General features: G+C 38.8%; 4 protein-coding genes across 4 annotated transcripts; 1 reads left to right on the top strand and 3 right to left on the bottom strand.

The window, feature by feature from the left end:
• Positions 1-1,508: 1,508 nt before the first annotated feature.
• Positions 1,509-3,636, bottom strand: LOC144552084 (uncharacterized). Its single transcript, XM_078300177.1, has 5 exons — positions 3,242-3,636; positions 2,982-3,145; positions 2,721-2,751; positions 2,322-2,436; positions 1,509-1,961 (listed from the first exon to the last, which is right to left on the bottom strand). Exons 1-5 carry the CDS (start codon positions 3,608-3,610, stop codon positions 1,870-1,872), a joined length of 771 nt encoding a protein of 256 aa, XP_078156303.1. The 5' UTR covers positions 3,611-3,636; the 3' UTR covers positions 1,509-1,869.
• Positions 3,637-4,009: 373 nt separating this feature from the next.
• NRPB5 (Eukaryotic rpb5 RNA polymerase subunit family protein) lies at positions 4,010-5,152 on the top strand. The gene is made up of 4 exons (XM_078299997.1): positions 4,010-4,245; positions 4,366-4,545; positions 4,641-4,754; positions 4,947-5,152. Exons 1-4 carry the CDS (start codon positions 4,054-4,056, stop codon positions 5,070-5,072), a joined length of 612 nt encoding a protein of 203 aa, XP_078156123.1. The 5' UTR covers positions 4,010-4,053; the 3' UTR covers positions 5,073-5,152.
• Positions 5,153-5,924: 772 nt separating this feature from the next.
• LOC144552083 (type II inositol polyphosphate 5-phosphatase 15-like) lies at positions 5,925-13,914 on the bottom strand. The gene is made up of 11 exons (XM_078300176.1): positions 12,906-13,914; positions 12,319-12,571; positions 11,063-11,843; positions 10,531-10,658; positions 9,742-9,826; positions 9,123-9,264; positions 8,962-8,999; positions 7,996-8,248; positions 7,480-7,603; positions 6,833-7,175; positions 5,925-6,433 (listed from the first exon to the last, which is right to left on the bottom strand). The coding sequence occupies exons 1-11, from the start codon at positions 13,897-13,899 to the stop codon at positions 6,185-6,187; spliced, it is 3,390 nt and encodes a 1,129-aa protein (XP_078156302.1). The 5' UTR covers positions 13,900-13,914; the 3' UTR covers positions 5,925-6,184.
• A 618-nt stretch (positions 13,915-14,532) lies between these two features.
• On the bottom strand, positions 14,533-18,419 carry LOC144552085 (putative aldo-keto reductase 2). The gene is made up of 4 exons (XM_078300178.1): positions 17,889-18,419; positions 16,022-16,194; positions 15,617-15,719; positions 14,533-15,028 (listed from the first exon to the last, which is right to left on the bottom strand). Exons 1-4 carry the CDS (start codon positions 18,303-18,305, stop codon positions 14,693-14,695), a joined length of 1,029 nt encoding a protein of 342 aa, XP_078156304.1. The 5' UTR covers positions 18,306-18,419; the 3' UTR covers positions 14,533-14,692.
• Between the last annotated feature and the right edge of the window lie 261 nt (positions 18,420-18,680).

Below are 18,680 nucleotides of genomic sequence, written 5' to 3'. Positions count from 1 at the left end.
CCGCTTTCGTAGCCTTGGTTGACGCAAATGGTGGCGCAGTTCGATGACGTGCATATATAAGTAACCTTGAACGACACCTGGTTCCAGGTTTCTCATGTTTTTGCCTCCACCCCTGCATGCATGCCGGCCCCATTTATATATGTTTATTAATTACATACAACAACTTAATTATATATGAAAAAAGAAGGCAAATGAATGAATTAAAATTGAAAATTAACCAGATGATGAGGCAAGGAGCAACAAAAGAAGAAAGAACCAAGGAACGAGCCTCTGTGCACGCTCCATCATAAACAATCAATTAATTAATTACTCATTATTTACGTACCGAGAATATATATATATAGAGAGAGAGTGTGACTAATGTGCATTCGTATGTATATGGTCCGATATGTATATGGTCCAAATTTGAAATTTCAAAATTCAAAACGTCAATTCGAACCGTTCATCTTGTTCTCCATATTAATATGTGCTTGGAGACCAAATTTTACATTTTTATAAAAAAATTTATTATTTATTAAGCAATTTTGAAAATTGTTGATCCAACGGTGGCTTAACAAAACAGTAAAATCAGCAGCCACCATTCGATCAACAATTTTCAAAGTGACTTAATAAATAGTAAAAAAAATTCAGAAAAATGTAAAATTTGGTTTCCAAGCACATATTAATATGGAGAACAAGATGAATGGTTCAGATCGATGTTTTGAATTTTGAAATTTCAAATTTGGACCGTATACATATCGAGCCATATGCATACGAATGCACATTAGTCGCTTTCTCTATGTGTGTGTATATATATTTACATGTAGATGCTGGCCTGGCACTGTCCCTGAATAATGCCTTTTTGGGTTGTAAATTAATTAATTTGGAACCAATCTTCTATCAATAGCTAATTGTCATCGATGAGCTGGACAAGTCTCTCATTCGGTCATTCCTCTTTCTCTCTCCTCCTTTTTCTCTTAGGCCTATACATCTCGCCAGCCCTCCCGACTTCTCCGATCCGCCGCCAGTCGACTCATCGCCTCAGTCGGCCAACCCCAGACTTCAAAAATATTAGCGATATGGTTGTTTGTACATAAGATGAATTATTACTTTCTTTCTTTGGTAAAAGTAATTTTAAATTTCTTTTTAGTAATGTTCTTATAAAACTGCTGGTAGTCCCCCGGACACCAATATCCAGATTATTTTTCAGATTCACGAGATTATATAAACTTCAATACTCAATCTTATAAATCAATGCAACGAATTATGCAAACATAACATAACATTTTGTGTAGTCTCCCAAAACCTCCCCTTTTAGATCTTTGACCGAGACCACTCAAACCACATCTAGAAAGATTTCCAAAAATTTGGTACTTATGCTAGGGAAATTTAAAAACAGGTGTTCTTCCCGCTGCAACAATGGATTGAAGACATACAACCATACAAGAGTTCCTCAATGGCTAAACGCCACTGCCTTAGCTTGGAATTATAAAAATACACCAAGCTAAATGAAAATACCCTTCCATCAGTGAATCCAAACACGACACTGCGCCCTTTATAAATTTATTCATATTGTGTATATCCTAAAGTACTGTAATAAATTACTTGACTAAAAAAAATTCACATTAGTTTTACAGATTTTATAGAAATGAAAGGTCATGTGGCCTCAGTCGTGCTATGATCTCACTCAGTTCCCGTTGAATACACCATACGGGCCATACCAAAGCAAAAGTTGGGAAATGCCACTCCCATGATGGGGATGTTGAAGTTGAATATGAATAGGCAATCCAATTCTGCTGAGAATCCGTGACTTCAACTGATCCAAACTACAACTCTCTTCTAAGTAATCCAACATCATAAATATATCATCTTTATTCCATCTCCAGTCAATCAACGGAAATATGAATCCGTGTCAAATGGCTCGTTCCTCCGATTCATATTTGGCTCTGCAAAGTTGCTTGTCGTGTTTATCGGAGCAAATGCTGTGTTTATCAAAGAGAAATATGTAAGCCACAACAAAAGAAACAAAAATAGTACACATATCTATGGCACTTCAGACCAGGTACAGTACTGTAGCAACCAGTGCATCGGTATAGCAGTTGCATATCTGATGAGATCTATTATCAACAACTTAGCATCAGATATTGCAGTGCCATAGAGGATCTGAACTAAAAACAATGGTTGCAGAGAATACTGTGTAGAAAGACATAAATTGAAGAATTAGTTGTATGGTCTGGACTGGACATAAGAGTAGCCCAAACAAAGAATGGAATTAAAAATTGAAAAAAGCAAAAGGTGAAAATTAAGGATTAGGCACAATAAATGTTGGAATCATCACAGACCTTTCCCCTTCATTCTGTTTTCTCTATCATACTCAAACTTGTCACGAATTTGTTTAACCCTGTCCCATGAATCATCTTGGTTCTGACCTCCAAAGCCTTGTCCTTGACCTTGTCCCTGAAATATATTAACAAATTCATATTTATTTTCTTGCTTTTCTATGCTACCAAATAAAAACTTGATCAATCGTGTTAATCAATGCCTTATCCAAATCAGAATAAATTTAATGTCATACGGATTTGAAAATTAATCTAACAGGTTTAAACCTCAAAATTTTCCATAGTTGCTTAGCAAATCACCAAAAGTATAAATAATTAAAAGAATGCAATCCATTAGAGGTCAGAACAATACAGAAAAAAATCACAAGGAAAAGAAAACTTGAAAATAAAAACTGTAACTACCTGAGTATGATCACCATATGCTCGTCTTCTCCTTAATCCAATAAAAAAAGACAGAAAAAGGGAAATAAAATTAGTGTTACAACTCAAATAATTAACAAAACTATATTTAAAAAACATTAGAAGGGTTTTGAATGAAAGGCCCCCTTTGGTTGTTATAATTGCGAGAACTCACCCACAATTACATTAGAAAGTGTGTTAAAAGATGACAATTTGCTGTCACAAAAATGATGAGAAGTAGGAAAAACAAAAATATGAGTTTACCGGTAAGGAGAGAAATCCATATGATCGTCATCCTCAGCAGAATCATAGTTGGTGTGATCTTGTGCAATTTTCTTAGAATAACCCTCATCCCAGTACAGCCTTTCCCAGTTTTCTCTGAGCTCCCGGTACAGCTCCATGTAACTTTTGCACCATGCATCTTGATCCTGCCAATAAAGCAAAAGAAACTGCACTGCTAAGCGGGCCCCATGGTGAAGAAACAAAACCAAACAAGTAAAAAATTAAGAATGGGAGACAAGTACGGAATCTTTAAGCAGGAGTCTGGTGCGGCGCATGAACTGTTCCCGCATTTGCTTGCGCTTCTTGATAGGGAGGTTGTCTCTTGGTATAACGAACCTCTCTCTGCGTGGGACTCCTTCCCCGATCTCATGCATCTCGCCGTCCACGGCCCACCATTCCGACTTTCCGATTGGCGGTGCCGGAGAGAATGTCGGCCTTGATTTCCCGCGGCCACCTTCCCGGCGAGGTATCCTACGCGGAGATCCGGACTCTCCGCCGCGAAACCATCTCAATTGGGTGAGGAAGGCGGTGCCAGGATGGGACCATCTTGGAAGCAGGGACAGGGACAGGGACAGGGACAGGGACAGGGGCAGGGAGCGGGAGCGAAGCATCAGTCACACAACTGAACTCAACAGGCGCTCTGTGACTGTCTCATCTCATCTAGAGGTTACCTCTCCTCACGGTCGAAATCACGGACCTAACCTCATTCCTATCGTAGCCGTCCATTTTAAATCGGACGAACGAAATACGGAAAAGCAGCGTCACGTCGCTCCTTTTTAGGAGGAGAGGACATCTCCACTTTGGGTCCGATGGATGGGCATGTAAGATCGGACAGCTCTGGATGGAATCCATCAAACTCAAAAACTTTTCCCACACGGACAACTTTAAGATTCGTGTTAATAATATATGGCGGTGCGTTGATGCAGAGGATATGGATTGGATTCGTCCCAACTCCGGACCTAGAATTAAAAACCCTAAACCCTAATCCCAAATCAAAATATCAAATCCTTTTTTTCTCAACTCTTTTTGGACGTCGAGCGAGAGAGAGAGAGAGATGGGTTCAGAGGAGGATGCGAGCCGTCTGTTTAGGGTTCGACGAACGGTGATGCAGATGCTTCGCGACAGAGGATTTCTCGTGCTCGACGATGAGATATCGATGACCAAGAGCCAATTCTTGGACAAATTCGGAGAGAATATACGACGCGAAGATCTCATGATCAACAAAGCTACCAAGACGGGAGAACAGGTCATTCTTTTCTTTTCTTTTCTCCTTAATTTTGCTCTATTTCATACAGTACAGTACAATACAATTCTCTCTTTGATTTGATTTGATTTGATTTGTAATGGATAATGGCAATGGCAACAGATATATGTGTTCTTCCCCGAGGAGCCAAAGGTTGGCGTGAAGCAAATTAAGCAATATGTGGAGAAAATGAAAACAGAAAATGTGGACAGAGGAATTTTAGTTGTGAAGACAAATCTCACCCCTTTTGCCAGGTCCTCTTTGCAGGAGGTCTCCCAGAAGTTCCACCTTGAAGTCTTCCAGGTACTTTACTTTCCTTACCTTTCCTTTCCTTTCCTTGAAGTCTCCCTCTGCTATATAGATTACTTGGGTTTTTAAACATTTTTATTTCATTTCAGGAGGGAGAGCTTTTGGTTAATATAAAGGACCATGTTCTTGTTCCAGAGCACCAGTTGTTGTCCACTGAGGAGAAGAAGACTTTGCTTGAGAGATACACTGTTAAAGAAACACAGGTACATATGTATTATTAACTCTTTTCTCCTTTCATTGTATTTTATGATTGCATGCTGCTATTGGTACCCCTGGTAGTCTGTTACCTTTAGCAATTCAGAGATCAATCTCTAGATGGTTTTGTAGAAACCACTAGTACCTGGCCATTAAACCCAATATGTTTGAATTTCAAATGATTTTTTTTTTCTTTCCAGCTGCCTAGAATTCAAGTTACAGATCCAATAGCGAGATATTATGGACTGAAGCGGGGTCATGTTGTGAAGATCATTAGGCCCAGTGAAACTGCTGGCCGGTATATTACTTACAGATATGTTGTATGAGTTTTCTATTTCTTTTTAAAGTACATGTGGTGTGTTATGTTATGTTATTGTCACGGTTTATGTAGGGTTGTACTTATTTAATGTTTTAAGGATTTCATAACCATATTTCGACTTGTGATTGGAGGGAAAAAGAAAAAAAAAAGCTTTCTGTTTGTGCGCACATGAAATATTGGTTCTTTAATTTAGCAAATATACACGCCAACACATTTGTGAATTGTGATTACTGAATGGATAATCATTATCAATTTTGGAACAAGATCTTGGCTCCTCCGTATAGTATTTATAGTCATTCTTGTAGTCAAATTGTCGGTGCTTGTATCAACTTGGGAAAACTAATGCTTTGCAGCTGCACGATATAACTCAAATCCCTATTTTTATCCTTAAAGGTCATGGTGTCATGCGTAAGCCCTGTTTCATTAAATGGAAACTTAATTTACAAAACAAGTCACAAGTCACCATGTTTTAGCTGATTCAACTTCCTCACCCCTAGCGGTCATCAAGTTACCATGTTAATATATGCAAAAACAACCCCACAAAACTTCAGCCTATATGCTTATACATCACCGAAGTTTTATCAAACACTGATGTTAGGATTTCATATTTGCCATCTACTCCCTATCTATTACTAGTGCTATTCTTCAACCTTCTACTTCAGCTCTTGCTCCCTGGTACACCATTTGTGTCTACATAGAGGTCATGCCTCTTATGTAGAAGAAAACAAAAACCTATTCCAAAATATCTATCAAGACAATTATCCACACTTAAAAGGAAAAGAATTAGAGGGGAACAAAATAGCATTTGAATAGTTAGTAGCTCTAAATAAAGCTGCAAGGCATACTTAAAAAGTCTCTCTTTGAGTCCAAAAATAAAGTATAGATCAGATTATCATAGCAGTAATTTAACACCATCCAAGTATCAACATTTAAACAAAATTACAAATTTGAAATAGAAATTAGCTAACAATGATCACAATTTTGCCAATCTACTCGTTATTTACTACCGTAAAAGAATGATCTCAAAACAAATATACATGTACTTTAAAAAGAACAATCACCAATATGTACCTAACCATCTCTATACACGGAAATCATCTCTATACCCACTGTGATTTATTATATTCTGTTTCTGGAAGCAAATGCTTCATTTGAACGTGTGTAACGTACATTTACCAAGCAAGTCTTTGCCTCGGTCGAGTGATTGCTAGTGATTTTCACAACTAAAATCGTCATTTTTTCTCCATTTTCTTCATTTTGCCGGTTCCCCGAGAATCCATCATAGAAATCTTGATTGTAAAGACTGCTGTGTTGAATATTGACTTCAACAGTTTGTCCGGGATTGATGATGCCAGATGTGGGATTTACCTATGTATATTAAAAAAAAGAAAGATTGATATTCAATTCATTTGAGCAACATCTACATGCTTCAGTAAGTTACTTTTTGCAGGGATGTGTTTTGCATAGATAGTAGTGTAATTTTTTTTTGTCAATCTGGCAATCAGAAATGAAAAATATAGCAGAGCCCGCTGAGTGCAACTAAACTGGCAAAATGAATATACCAGTACCACAATCTCAAATTACAAATCTGCCTCTGTCAAGTGTGGTATCATTTAAACACTCTTAAAATATTATAAATATCCCACGCATCATCATTCGAGATGGTAGACTAACATCGTCTAGCTTTGGCATGTTTTGATATTCTAACAAATAAAGATTAAGGTGAATAGTTTTTTTCATATTAGTTGCAAGATAAAAGAAGCTGACCTTTAACCACTTGGGAAAGAAACCTCTCTTATGTTGATGCTCACCCAAAGGAGACAAAGCATCGGCAGAAAATATATCAAAAACAGCCTTTTCCCTTCTATTTTTATTAACTACTTTGACAACGGAGATATCTTCATTATGCAAGTTTACACTGTTTGTACTAACAGAAAATTCTGGCACAATTTTAAGTTCCTCCAATAAGCCTTTTACTTCAGTGTTTGTCGAAATAATCTCTCCAAACTCTCGCCTCCTGACCCGCTCGTCTACATGGGCAATATCAACATTCAATATACATTTTACCGGCTTGTGATCACTGTCTGTGGCCTCCATGCAAGAATCATACCTGAGAATTAAAAAAATGGTAAATAATTAGCTAAACCATTTATAATAAACATCCACATTTTAAAGCAAGATTAAATGGGAACAAGCTAATTCCGGTTTCGCTCGGTCTTCAGTACTACAATCAGCAACGAAGAACTACTCCTATACTGGTTTACTTGCGGATAGAATTCAATTCCAGATCCCAATCTTAACAAAACATGCTCCAGGAAGTATTAAAATTAAAAGATAAACTAATGAATAAAAATAAATTGAAACAGTAACACAAACTCAATGCGATCATTTGTTGAAAAAGCAAAACTACTTACAGAGAAATAGATGAAACAATGGGGCAATCCAAGGAGCACTGATCCCCAGAAGTAGTACGACTGTCACGATATAGAATGCGATCACACCATGCAGGAATACGTTTTTTCTCACTTGAATCATACCCTATAAGATCATATCAAGCCCTTTACTGAATCCTTTTACAGATCCTTTTTATGCTCACATCACATACATTTATAAATAGGCTATTAAATAAAAAGTTCAGCTACAGATCCCAATTAAATTTATAGACCACAGAAGTTTTGCAAATCTGTAGGTGAAATTGATGTTCCATTCATACAAACCACAGGTTCAGCCCCTTCATTAATGATAAACTTCAAAAATTCTTTTCATTTAAAGTTCACCAGTTCTTTAGAAACAAAGTTTACTTGAGCCTTTGATCCTCCCCGGTTTATAAGGCTAGGCATACTATAAACCTAGGGTACAAAAGGGATAACATCAAGCAGATTGCAGTTATCAGCCCTACCAAAATCCAAGATAAAAGAAAAAGAAGTTACCTGATAGACCTGATATATATTTCTCAAATTTATAAGTGGCGGGAAATTTAATGCTCCCTTCACGCAATCCCTGAAAGACTCTGCCGGCATGCATTTCTGCTCTGAGCTGGTCCCTCTGTCTCAGCCTATCAAAGTCCTTTTGGTAAACCAAAGCCATGGCTTCCTCATATGTGATGCCATCCAGCCGATAGTTGAAATCACCAAGAAATACAACCATATCGGTCTCTGATAGGTCCGGCCTTTTGTTGGGTACCTAATTACATGATCAAACCATAGTTAGAATATAAAAAAGCGCAAGTGATAATTAATTAGGTGTAGAATTCAGGTAACAAGCTTTTCAAATATTTTCAGAAAAGATTTTGGTTATCTAGAATGACGTATTTAAGCAGGCTAGTGATGTACCCTGCTTTTTTGTTAATATTAATCAACACCTTTTCTGGAAAAAAAAGTACATGACAAAAACTGCTACAAAGATGGAATCTTTCATATGGTACTGATTAGGACCTTTTGTTTAACTAATATAAAAATGAAAAGCAATGAGACTCCAACCTTTAATCAGAAAATTTTAAACTAGGAACAATAAAGTGCAGCACTGATAGCGAACACAGAGGAACTAAAAAGTGGTCCCACAAGTTCACATACAATAGGTGCGATACTCTTTGTTTCCATAAAAAACTGGGTCTAGGAGAATTGTGCCTTTGCTTCAGGTTACTAAACACAAAGGATGCTAATTTAGGTGTGACGAATTTAATTAGTCATGTTCATGTTTTAGCATAGCAAACCTGCCTACTGCATTTGGGTATATCAGACAAGTAACAGCCTTAACAAATATTTCCTCTATTTAAACAAGGAGCAAAACAAAATGGTCTGGTGGCACTTCTAAGCAATTAATCATTTAATCCCCATAAACTCCCTGTAGAACTGCATTCTATATTAAAAGAATATATTGGAGGAAAAGCCACCTACATTTGCACCACGGAAAATTGGACCAGAAGAAGCATTAGCTGTTCACAAAAAAAGCAAAATATGTAAGAAACTTCTCTCACGATGACAAGCTTGCAATATGCACAAAAAAAATGAAAACAGAACTGGAAAGAAAAAAATAATAATAAGTGTGAAATGAGGACCTGCTGAGGTGAAGGTCATACTACGGTAAATATACTCAAAATCCTCATTACGGCGAATCACACCCTCCAAGTGTGCAGCCAAATGGCAGTTCACAAAACACACAGTTCTCCCATATATTCGCATCCTGAAACCTACTCCTCCCTGTAGATCATATAAATAATTTATTCATGAATCATGGGTGAGTTTTTTCTGTTAAAAAGATCCCAAAAGATAAAACCCAACAGAAATGCTGTACTTGATAGCACAGAATGGACATTTATCAAAGAACGACAGAAAGATAATTTATTCAAGTTCAAACTGATAAAGTTACCGGCTAAAAATACAAATAGTTGAGGAACTTTGTAACAAAAACAAGATTATTGATCAATTTCTTTAGTTTGTTGTCATCCTTTTTAGATGATGCAGAAATTAACATGGTTCAAATGTAGAGCATCTGTTCAAATATTTCTTCCTAAGGACTACAATGAAAAAAAATAAAATTTCTTATTTTTATGAAGAAACAAAGCATTATAGTTTGGTTCATGTGGAATTCACCATTCCCACAACAGCAAACTGCACCGAGTGCCATTACCAAAAGTCCTAACAGTTAAAAAGGTGCTTAGTTGTGTAAAAAGGCACCTTGTTAGCAATGGCACGTCCAAGGCCACAAGCTACTGCAGCACTTTCAACATCTCCAATATACTGTTTAAGGCTCTTCTTGGCCCTGATAGAAAATGTTGTAAATTTCTAAGAAAAAAGGAAATAATACAATAATTTATTTTCAACAAACAAGTATTGCAACATGATATCTTGGTACTGCAGTACTTTCAACATCACCGCTGCCAGAGGCGGATGCACATGTTGCATATGGGCGTCAATTGAAGACGCGTATCCTCTTGTAGTACCGCACGGTAGGGACCACTACTTTACGACTTCAGATTAATTCAAAAACGGTGCCTATTTGGGATAGCGCCGGGGGAGAGGGGGGGGAGGGGGGGCAGTATTATTTGTGCTTTGAGATTCGTGCAAAGTTAAAATAACGGTCTGGATCATCTCACTCTACAGAACAGTGCCTCTGTAGTAATACAGAGGATACGAGTTCGCCAATTGACCCCAATTCATTTTCAAAATTTTTGTACTTGTACATGGATTTCTATATAGTTTAGTGTAAAAATGCTATGGGTACTGTAAAATTGACCCCCATACGCAGCATAAAAAATTTATATGATTGACCCCCCAATTCACGTTTGATCCCATTGCTTGAAAGTCTGGCTCTGCCCCTGACCGTTGCAGCACTTTCAACGTGGTATCTTTGTATTGTTCCATGGAGGTCTGTTGTTTTTAGTTATCCCATCCGGCATTGCAACATTTGGGTAAACCAGTGTTGTCATATATGAGGAACCATTGTTTTCTTATTAAAAAAATTACCATACAGCAATGAGTAAGCTAGCAAACTGCCTACAGCCAACACGCTCAAAGTGGGTCCGACCTAGGACCCTTTCAATGGCATCCAACCACCACTCGCCATTTGGACTTGGACTTCCCTCAAACCCTACCTGCATGCATGCCATAATGGACAGCAGAAAGCAAAAGAAAGTGAAACAAATCACTTTCATTATCAAGGAAAGAAAAAGAAGGAAATTATCATATAAAAAAACAAAAAAGAATAGTAGAACACCCAAAATGTATTTATACAATCTGAGATTCCTGCAGAACTTTTCCCAAAATATTTTAAGTACACTCTAACACCAGTTGCAATACAGCCTAATACCTTTTTTAATACCTCTCTGTAGCCCTTTTGTTTTAAAAGGATTAAGGGAGCCTCAATTGATACTTAAGCATTTTGATGTGGCAAAATGATTCTTGTTCTTTTCTGACAATTATCATAACCCAAAACAACAAACAACACCATAAGAGACAAAGATAATCCAGGCAAAAGAAAATCACAGTTCTTGCTAACCGTCTCTTTAGCTGCAGCAATTGCAAGGAAACCTGCACCCATGTCCACTTCCTGCAACCCTACCACCACCAACTCAACTTCCTCTTTTACTGCAACTCCAAGCCATGCCCTTATAGAATCATTAGATGCCTTTTCCTGTCCCACATTCCACGTACCAGTCACCACCTTAAAATGCTTCAATCTTTTATACTTCGCCTCTCTGTGTGTCAGCTCAGCTCTTACAATACTATCAATTGGTCCAGGAGATGATAAACTCCAACCACGAATACCCCCATGATGTGCCAGTGTGAAAATTTGGGTCCCACCCACAGCCATTTTCATAATTGGACTTTTGTGCGCAACCCAACTTGCGAGAAGCTTCCCATCAGGGTCCATAATTTGTATTGTACCATCGCTGTACCCAACCCACATCCTTGCACCATGTGCACAAATGCACACAGCAGAGGTGAAGTTATGCTGGAATTCATTCAACCGATGCCCACTTGGATCCCACTGAGAAATGGCCCCATTAGCACTGCCAGCCCAGATTGTGCCAACTGCTGACATGGCGACTGCTTCAACTCTCCGAATGTCATCCCCAAAAGCAGCTTTCACTGCAACTCTCTTGAAAGTGTCTGCTGCACCCATAATAGCATTTCGGGAACGTTGAAAGAAGCTAGGGGGGCCACGCGGTTTCTCCTTTTTGAAGGAGTATGGATCTTGAGGGGATAGATCAAACCGATTCTCCACTTGGCCATCTATGCTGCTTATTACTTTTAGTAGCTCCTTTGTGCGGCACTCCCTAAATGACAAAAAAGTTAGATTACTTCCGATTAACAAAGATGGTCGAAGTTTAGCACATATCAGTACATAAAGCACCTGCCTATGTCACCTTAACAGTTACTACTAACTACACATAATGGAAAATGTATTCAGACACTGGCTGTGAGAGACACTTGGTAGTATTAATTATTATATGATTTTCGATACTGCCATCTACCAATAGTACCGAGATATAAAAATAAATCAAGAACGAGAAGTGACAAACAAAAATTGAGAAGTACTCTACCAGGTTGAATATGTGTTTGAACTCTTGTGTTATTGGTCTTCTATTGAGTTCATTTCAGACCATACTAATATAGGGATCAAATGAAACTCAAAAAACAGTAACTTACCAGTCAAGAAACCAGTATGAGTACAGGCCAAATAAAACTAGGACCTAATAGTGGATATAAAATTTCAAATGAAACTAAAAAACAATAAGCTCAAAGTCATACCAGAGAGCAAAGGAGAGAGAACCGCCAGACCAGACCATTGATCCAGAATTGTCGGATAATAAGAGCTTGATATCCACAACAGGTAAGGGGCAGCTCCCACCATCAGACACCAGAGTTCTCAGGTCAATGCACGTCCTCTCTAGCAAGAAAGTTGCCTTGTATTTCTCTTCCTTTCGTAGAGAGTGGCACTCTTTAATGGCCTCAGCTGACCATACTTTAATAACTCCACCTTCTGATCCGGACCATAATTCACCTGGAACCCAGAAATGTAAGGAGCTTAGTTAAGTTTGAGGATTTCAGCAATGCACAACTTGTACCACTTCAATTATGGATAATAAAGGTATTAAACAATTTGTCCCTTCCTGCCTGTCTTTCCTCCCTCTCAAAAGATTTACTGAAAAATATAGAGAAATATATGTGAATTTTAAAGAGTAAAAGCTGAACCTTTCACCTCTCATCAGTCTAAAGGACATAACACAGAGTCACAAACCAATATTCAAAACCACAGATCACTCCATCACAGTTCTCATATAAGACAGGCAAATAAAAAAGATAATATAAACCACCAAAATCAGAAGTCACAGTACCATAAGAGGTCAAAACCATGGACAGCACTGGAGCCCGCTGGTGGGCATCCCATGCACCACAGTCCACAAACCCATCAACCAAGCCCGACCTGTCAGCCCTCCAGGCCATTATTCTCCCATCTGCATGCCCACTCCATATAACACCTCGTCCCGTATCTACCAAAAGGGAGACAACTGCCGCAGTCCTAGTTGACTCAATAAAAGGTGCACTCTCTTCATCCCCTCTCCTGATCCCCCTTTTGTTCAGCATTTGATCAAACGGTCTATCCACATTGAAGACTGTCAAACCAGATTCATGCCCGGCCCACAGATGGGAGGGAGGGAAGAAAACAATGGACTTGAGAGCGAAGCCTTGTTGTGACTCCCGTGGTGGTCTTGGGCGGATGGTCAATGGAACAGGTCGATCTGGGTGGACAACAGCCCGAGATGCTGGTTGGAAAATTGGGTCTGAATTTAGCCGGCCAGATAACTCGGGCAATGATCCAGCATGCTGTGGGCCTGGTGGTGGAGCCCATTGTGTAGTGTGGGGAGCGGCAGATGGAGAGAAGGAAAGAGAAGAGGCTGAAGGGTACGGCTCAGATGGTGGGGTCCAGTAACCAGAGTCAGAGGAGAGGGAGTCTGAGAGTTGGGGAGCAGCTGGAGGAGCACTGCGGATGGAGGGAGGATGAGAAAGAGAGAGAGAGGCAGAGAGGTGGGGTTCAGCTAGAGAAGCACTGCGGATCGGAGCTGGCTCGGAAAGGGAAACTGAGCGTTGGGTGAGAGACAGGGAAGGAGCAGCGCTGACAGTTGGGGGCGGCGTGAGGAAAGGATTGGTGGAGAAGGCGGAGTCTGAGTCGAGGAAAGGATTGGTGGAGTGGGGAGGGGGAGGGGGAGGGGAAGAAGAGGAGGAGGAGGAGGAGGAGGAGGAGAGAGAGGTGACGGTGATGAATTGATCGGTGAGGAAGGACCAGTCGTCCTCCTCCGGATGCGCCGCAGGTGGGGGGCATTGCGACATTTCTCTTTTTTTGGTGGGGACTGAAAGAGAGAGAAAGAGAAAATCAGGGACGTGCGGGAGGGATGGATGGATGATGGATCACTTCCTGGATCAATGATCATCCGTTACTAACACTGTTAGTAACGGTAGATAGTTACTAGTTGCTAGTTAGCCTGGTCTGGTCTGGTCGGCTTTACACATGGGCTCCTACCTACCAGGCCCATCAGCCCATGGATATCATATGGATCTCACTATGAATTGAAGCCAGTCAGGTCAGGTCAGGTCAGGTCAGGTCTTTCAAAATGTGAAATGGTTTTGTTTCCGCGGAGGTGTAATGCTAAGTTCAGTCAGGTATACTGTGTTTTAGATTGAAAGTAAGTCTCCACTCTCCACTCTCGACTGCCAAATCAAATCCTCACCTTCAAAATTCAGACTACTAAATATTTCTGTTTACTGATTTTAAAAACACTGCATTGAAATTAAATTCTTACAGGTGATTATAGCATATACTGCAATTTCATAAAATGAATGGAAGGCAATATGGATCTTTTAAGAAATACAAGGACCTGTCACTCTACCCTCCATGGTCGTGCTTAAAATTTTAATCAGTAATACTTGTATAATAACAGTTAAAGATATCCTGAGAGTGCATTACTTCAAACTACTCCAGCTGCCAATCTTATTCCACCATAACAGAACAGTTCATACCACTGGTACCATAAAAATCATAAGCTCATACAACACAATTCAAAAGCAACATACTCTGAACCCCACACAAATAACTATCACAGGTACCATACAAATCTTCTCTGTCTCAAACTTGTGCCTTCCATGAAGACAAGGGAGGCGTCTCAGAGTCCTTCCATGTATTTGCCATGGAGGGATACCTGTTACCCTGCACCAGTCCAGCACAAGACTCCAGCTCAGCCATTTCTTCTGGAGAGAGCTTCACAGATAGAGCTCCAATATTCTGGTTGAAGTTTTTTATTTTAGTGGTCCCAGGTATGGGGCACACATCAGGACCCTGATGGTGGACCCACGCCAGTGCCAATTGGGCTGCCGTGCAGCCTTTCTTTGCTGCAAGTGCATTCACTCTCTCAAATGCAACAGCATTCTTCTCTAGGTTTTCAGGTTTGAATCTAGGTATCATCTGTAAAGCAGTGTATGTGTCAAGTAAGACAGAATAATGAAAATTACAATAATTATGTAGGCTTCCTTTATATTTGATGCAGCATATTAAGAAAATATGTCAAGCTAAATTAACCTAAGGTAACATAGTGGAAGCTGATTACCATCAGTTGGATAGGCTGAAGGCGCTATATTTAACTTAATTAAGAAAATATTATTAAGCAAAAAGTCAGTTATGATGGTTAGCTACAATACAACTCTTAGTTTGAGCCCAATCTAAGTATTCTATGCAGCTAATTGAGAAGCATTTGTTCATAAATTACACAAGCACGCTACAAGTCAACATAACCACATAATTGACCCACAATGCACTATCATTGCACATACGAAGGAAAAGAGGCTCAGGCTTTCCAAGAGGACAGAGGAGGGGTATCAGAATTCTTCCAAGTCCAAAGCATGCTACTTTCCTTCATTTTATTTTTATTTCGTTGTCTGTTTGAAGAAAGAAGCAGGACAGCATGCTACTTTCCTTGCCTTGAACCTTCTATACATAAGAAACAAATGTCCAAAAAAAAAAACATTGCACTGAATTTGGTTTTAAGAGTTTTACCTTGCGGAAGTCTTGGTCTGATAGTTCAGAAACCATTTTTGGACCACTGCCGAAAAATCCCCTTCCAAGTGGGCTATAAGCAACAATACCAATGCCCAGCTCTCTACAAGAAAAGAGATGCCAATAAATAAAGCATAGGATTAGAAGCTAGAACAAGACATCAATCTTTGAACTGAGAACATAGGCAATGCAAGTACAATAATAGAACACCAACTAGTTGAGGAAAAGTGCACATAAAGCAAAGCTGAAAAGAAAAATAAATTTAATGTAAAGCAACCTTACAATCTAAAGATTTATTGTCATTCAATTTTTTTCGGCATTATTTTGATATGTATCCTACACTTAAATGACTACCTAGGTTAAGCTAAATTATAAGGCAATAAAAATAAAAACACAAGACAAGACCTGCATGTTGGTATGATATCTTCTTCACAGTCTCTGGTCCAAAGGGACCACTCAATCTGAACAGCAGTGATTGGGTGCACCGCATGTGCCCTTCGAATTGTCGAGGCTGATGCCTCGGATAAGCCTATATACTTTATCTTTCCATCTTCCACAAGTTTCTTAAGCTCTCCCACCTGAAATTGGCAAATTAAGGAAATGTTCTTTACATTCTAGTCTCTAGAACCAGGGGCAAAGCCAGAGATATCTCATAGTAAGTCAAACTTAGTTTTTCACTTTTATTTTTATTTTTATTACTACTTTATTACTACTTATCTTTATCTTATGATTGGGATTGGGTTTCATTTCTAGCCTACCTCAACTTATTTGGGACTAAAGGCTTTGTTGTTGTTGTATATTTATCTAATTCTTTTTTTTTTCCAAAAATCATAGAAACACAATAAACTTGACTACATGTATATTATGTATCTAATTCTTTTTTTGAAAAATCATAGAAACATAATAAACTTGACTATTTTTCTAGTCAGGGTACGGCAACTGCCCTACCCTTCACCATGTGCCTCTGCCGCTGCCTAGAACTCTAGAACAAAGAGAATTATAATATCTTGGCTAGCAATCATTTACGACCAGGTTAGCCTATGTATTTTTTATATTTTTAGAAAATTGTTCAGGTTTATTAGATGGGATTCTTCTAACCATAGTAGATAATCACCATAAAGAACTTGTAAATTTTAAATCTGCCATTCAAGTCTCGATCTATATGATGTACATTATTGCCAATTTTTGACAGTGGTTGACCAATTTATGGACTCAGGTTCAAAAGCCATTTGTGAGCTAACTTTCATTTTGGCATACAAGAATCTTAAAATCTGGATTCTTAATAAACCAAATCATTGCTCTTATTCTATTTCACGAGTAATGCATGAACAATTGGAATTGCAAAAACTTGAAGTTCATTTTATTCAAGTTCAAAAGTTCAAAGATCATCATTTTGACTTGTATTAAATTTGGTGCTTATCTTCTACAAAAACAAACGTTAAGTTTTACAATATTCAATCATGACATGGAAAATTATTACATTGATAGACTGTAAATTTGAGTGAATTCCAGCCAAAAGTATCCGCTTTTAGTGACTGAACTATAATAAAAAGAAAGATGAGCCAACCCAAACCGGACCAGACCTGACACATTGCATTCTATCTCAGATTATACAAATTTGATAGATAAGCTCTCTATCAGCACAATAACACATCTCTGAACTGACTTTTAGATTTGAAATGGTTTTAGCCTGATTTGACAGATATTGTCAAGATTGTCAAGATAAAGCACAAACAAGCAACCCTATTATTTGGAATTTAGCATGGTTTATATAATAATTCCCAAAGCAACATCATATGCTCACCTTATCGTACAGAATAATCAATGGCTGAAATTCTTTACCAGCATTTTAGTGGTACTGGTACCACAAGGATAATAACTTGAAATAGAAAGGCATTCTCATACACCTAACATGTAGGTCCAGCTTCATATGTGAAGTCTTACCTACCCTGATGTCTCACCTATCCGGACTTCATTCCCAATTACCCAACAAAAAAAAACATAGCTTAAGCAAGTAGAGATGAATTTAGATCCTCTCCACTACTCAGCCTCAAATTTCCAACATAAAGCTGGAGAAGAAGTGAATATACACTCTCTCAACCCAAAATTAATGAAGATCATGTAATTGAATGTAAATCCCCATCATGCAAACTCTATTTCTTCCTATACTTATTTTCCCTATCTGGCATTTCTTTTCCTGAAAGAGCCCTTTAAACTTGAGTAGTAATAATAATGATAAGGATTAAAGATTAAATGGGCAAAAGCAACTTACTGTGACTTCAATTGGGACACGGGTATCAATGCGGTGCTGATAGTACAAGTCAATACAATCAATACCGAGTCGGTTGAGACTAGCCTGACATGCAGCTCGCACATAAGCCGGGTCTCCCTTAATCTCTCTCTTGCCATCAGCAAAGGTGAGACCAAACTTGGTTGCCAGCTCAACCTTGTCTCTCATCCCACCTTGTAATGCCTTGCCAAGTAAAATCTCATTGGTAAAAGGACCATAGATATCAGATGTATCGAATAATGTAACACCAGAGGCGATGGCATGGTGGATGAGAGTGATCATGTCGGAATCGGGTTTGGGAGGACCGTAGAAGGAAGACATCCCCATGCAACCTAGTCCTTGGCTGGATACCTCCAGTCCCTGCGAACCCAGCTTCATACGTGGCACCTTTCCCGCCATTGAATTGAATCTAGTAGTACAAAGTTCGAACGGAGGAGGGAGTTGGCTTCCTTCGTCTCTTCTCTTCTCTTCTCTTCTCTACACCTAACAGTAACACCGTTCTTCTGCTTCTGGAATGGAGGAGGGAGTTCCTTCTGAGTTCTGAGTTCTGAGTTCTGACTTGGTAGGTGGTAGACTGGACCAGACTGGTAGTCCGTAGTCGCTGCTTTTTGACCTTTTCTTCTTGTGGAACGCCAGCAACTCCATAATCATCTCCCTTCTATCAAACTGGAGATGTCCTCTGTATTAAGCTGCTATTTATTTTTTATTTTTTATTTCTTTTGTAGCAACACTGTTCTGTTCATTCCTTTTCCAAAACGGCGAAGATGTTGGGAA

Source organism: Carex rostrata, chromosome 3, assembly GCF_964058835.1.
Source record: "Carex rostrata chromosome 3, lpCarRost1.2, whole genome shotgun sequence".
NCBI lineage: Eukaryota > Viridiplantae > Streptophyta > Magnoliopsida > Poales > Cyperaceae > Carex > Carex rostrata.
The sequence above is the reverse complement of the archived record's forward strand: the minus strand, read 5'-3'. Positions and strand labels throughout refer to the sequence as shown.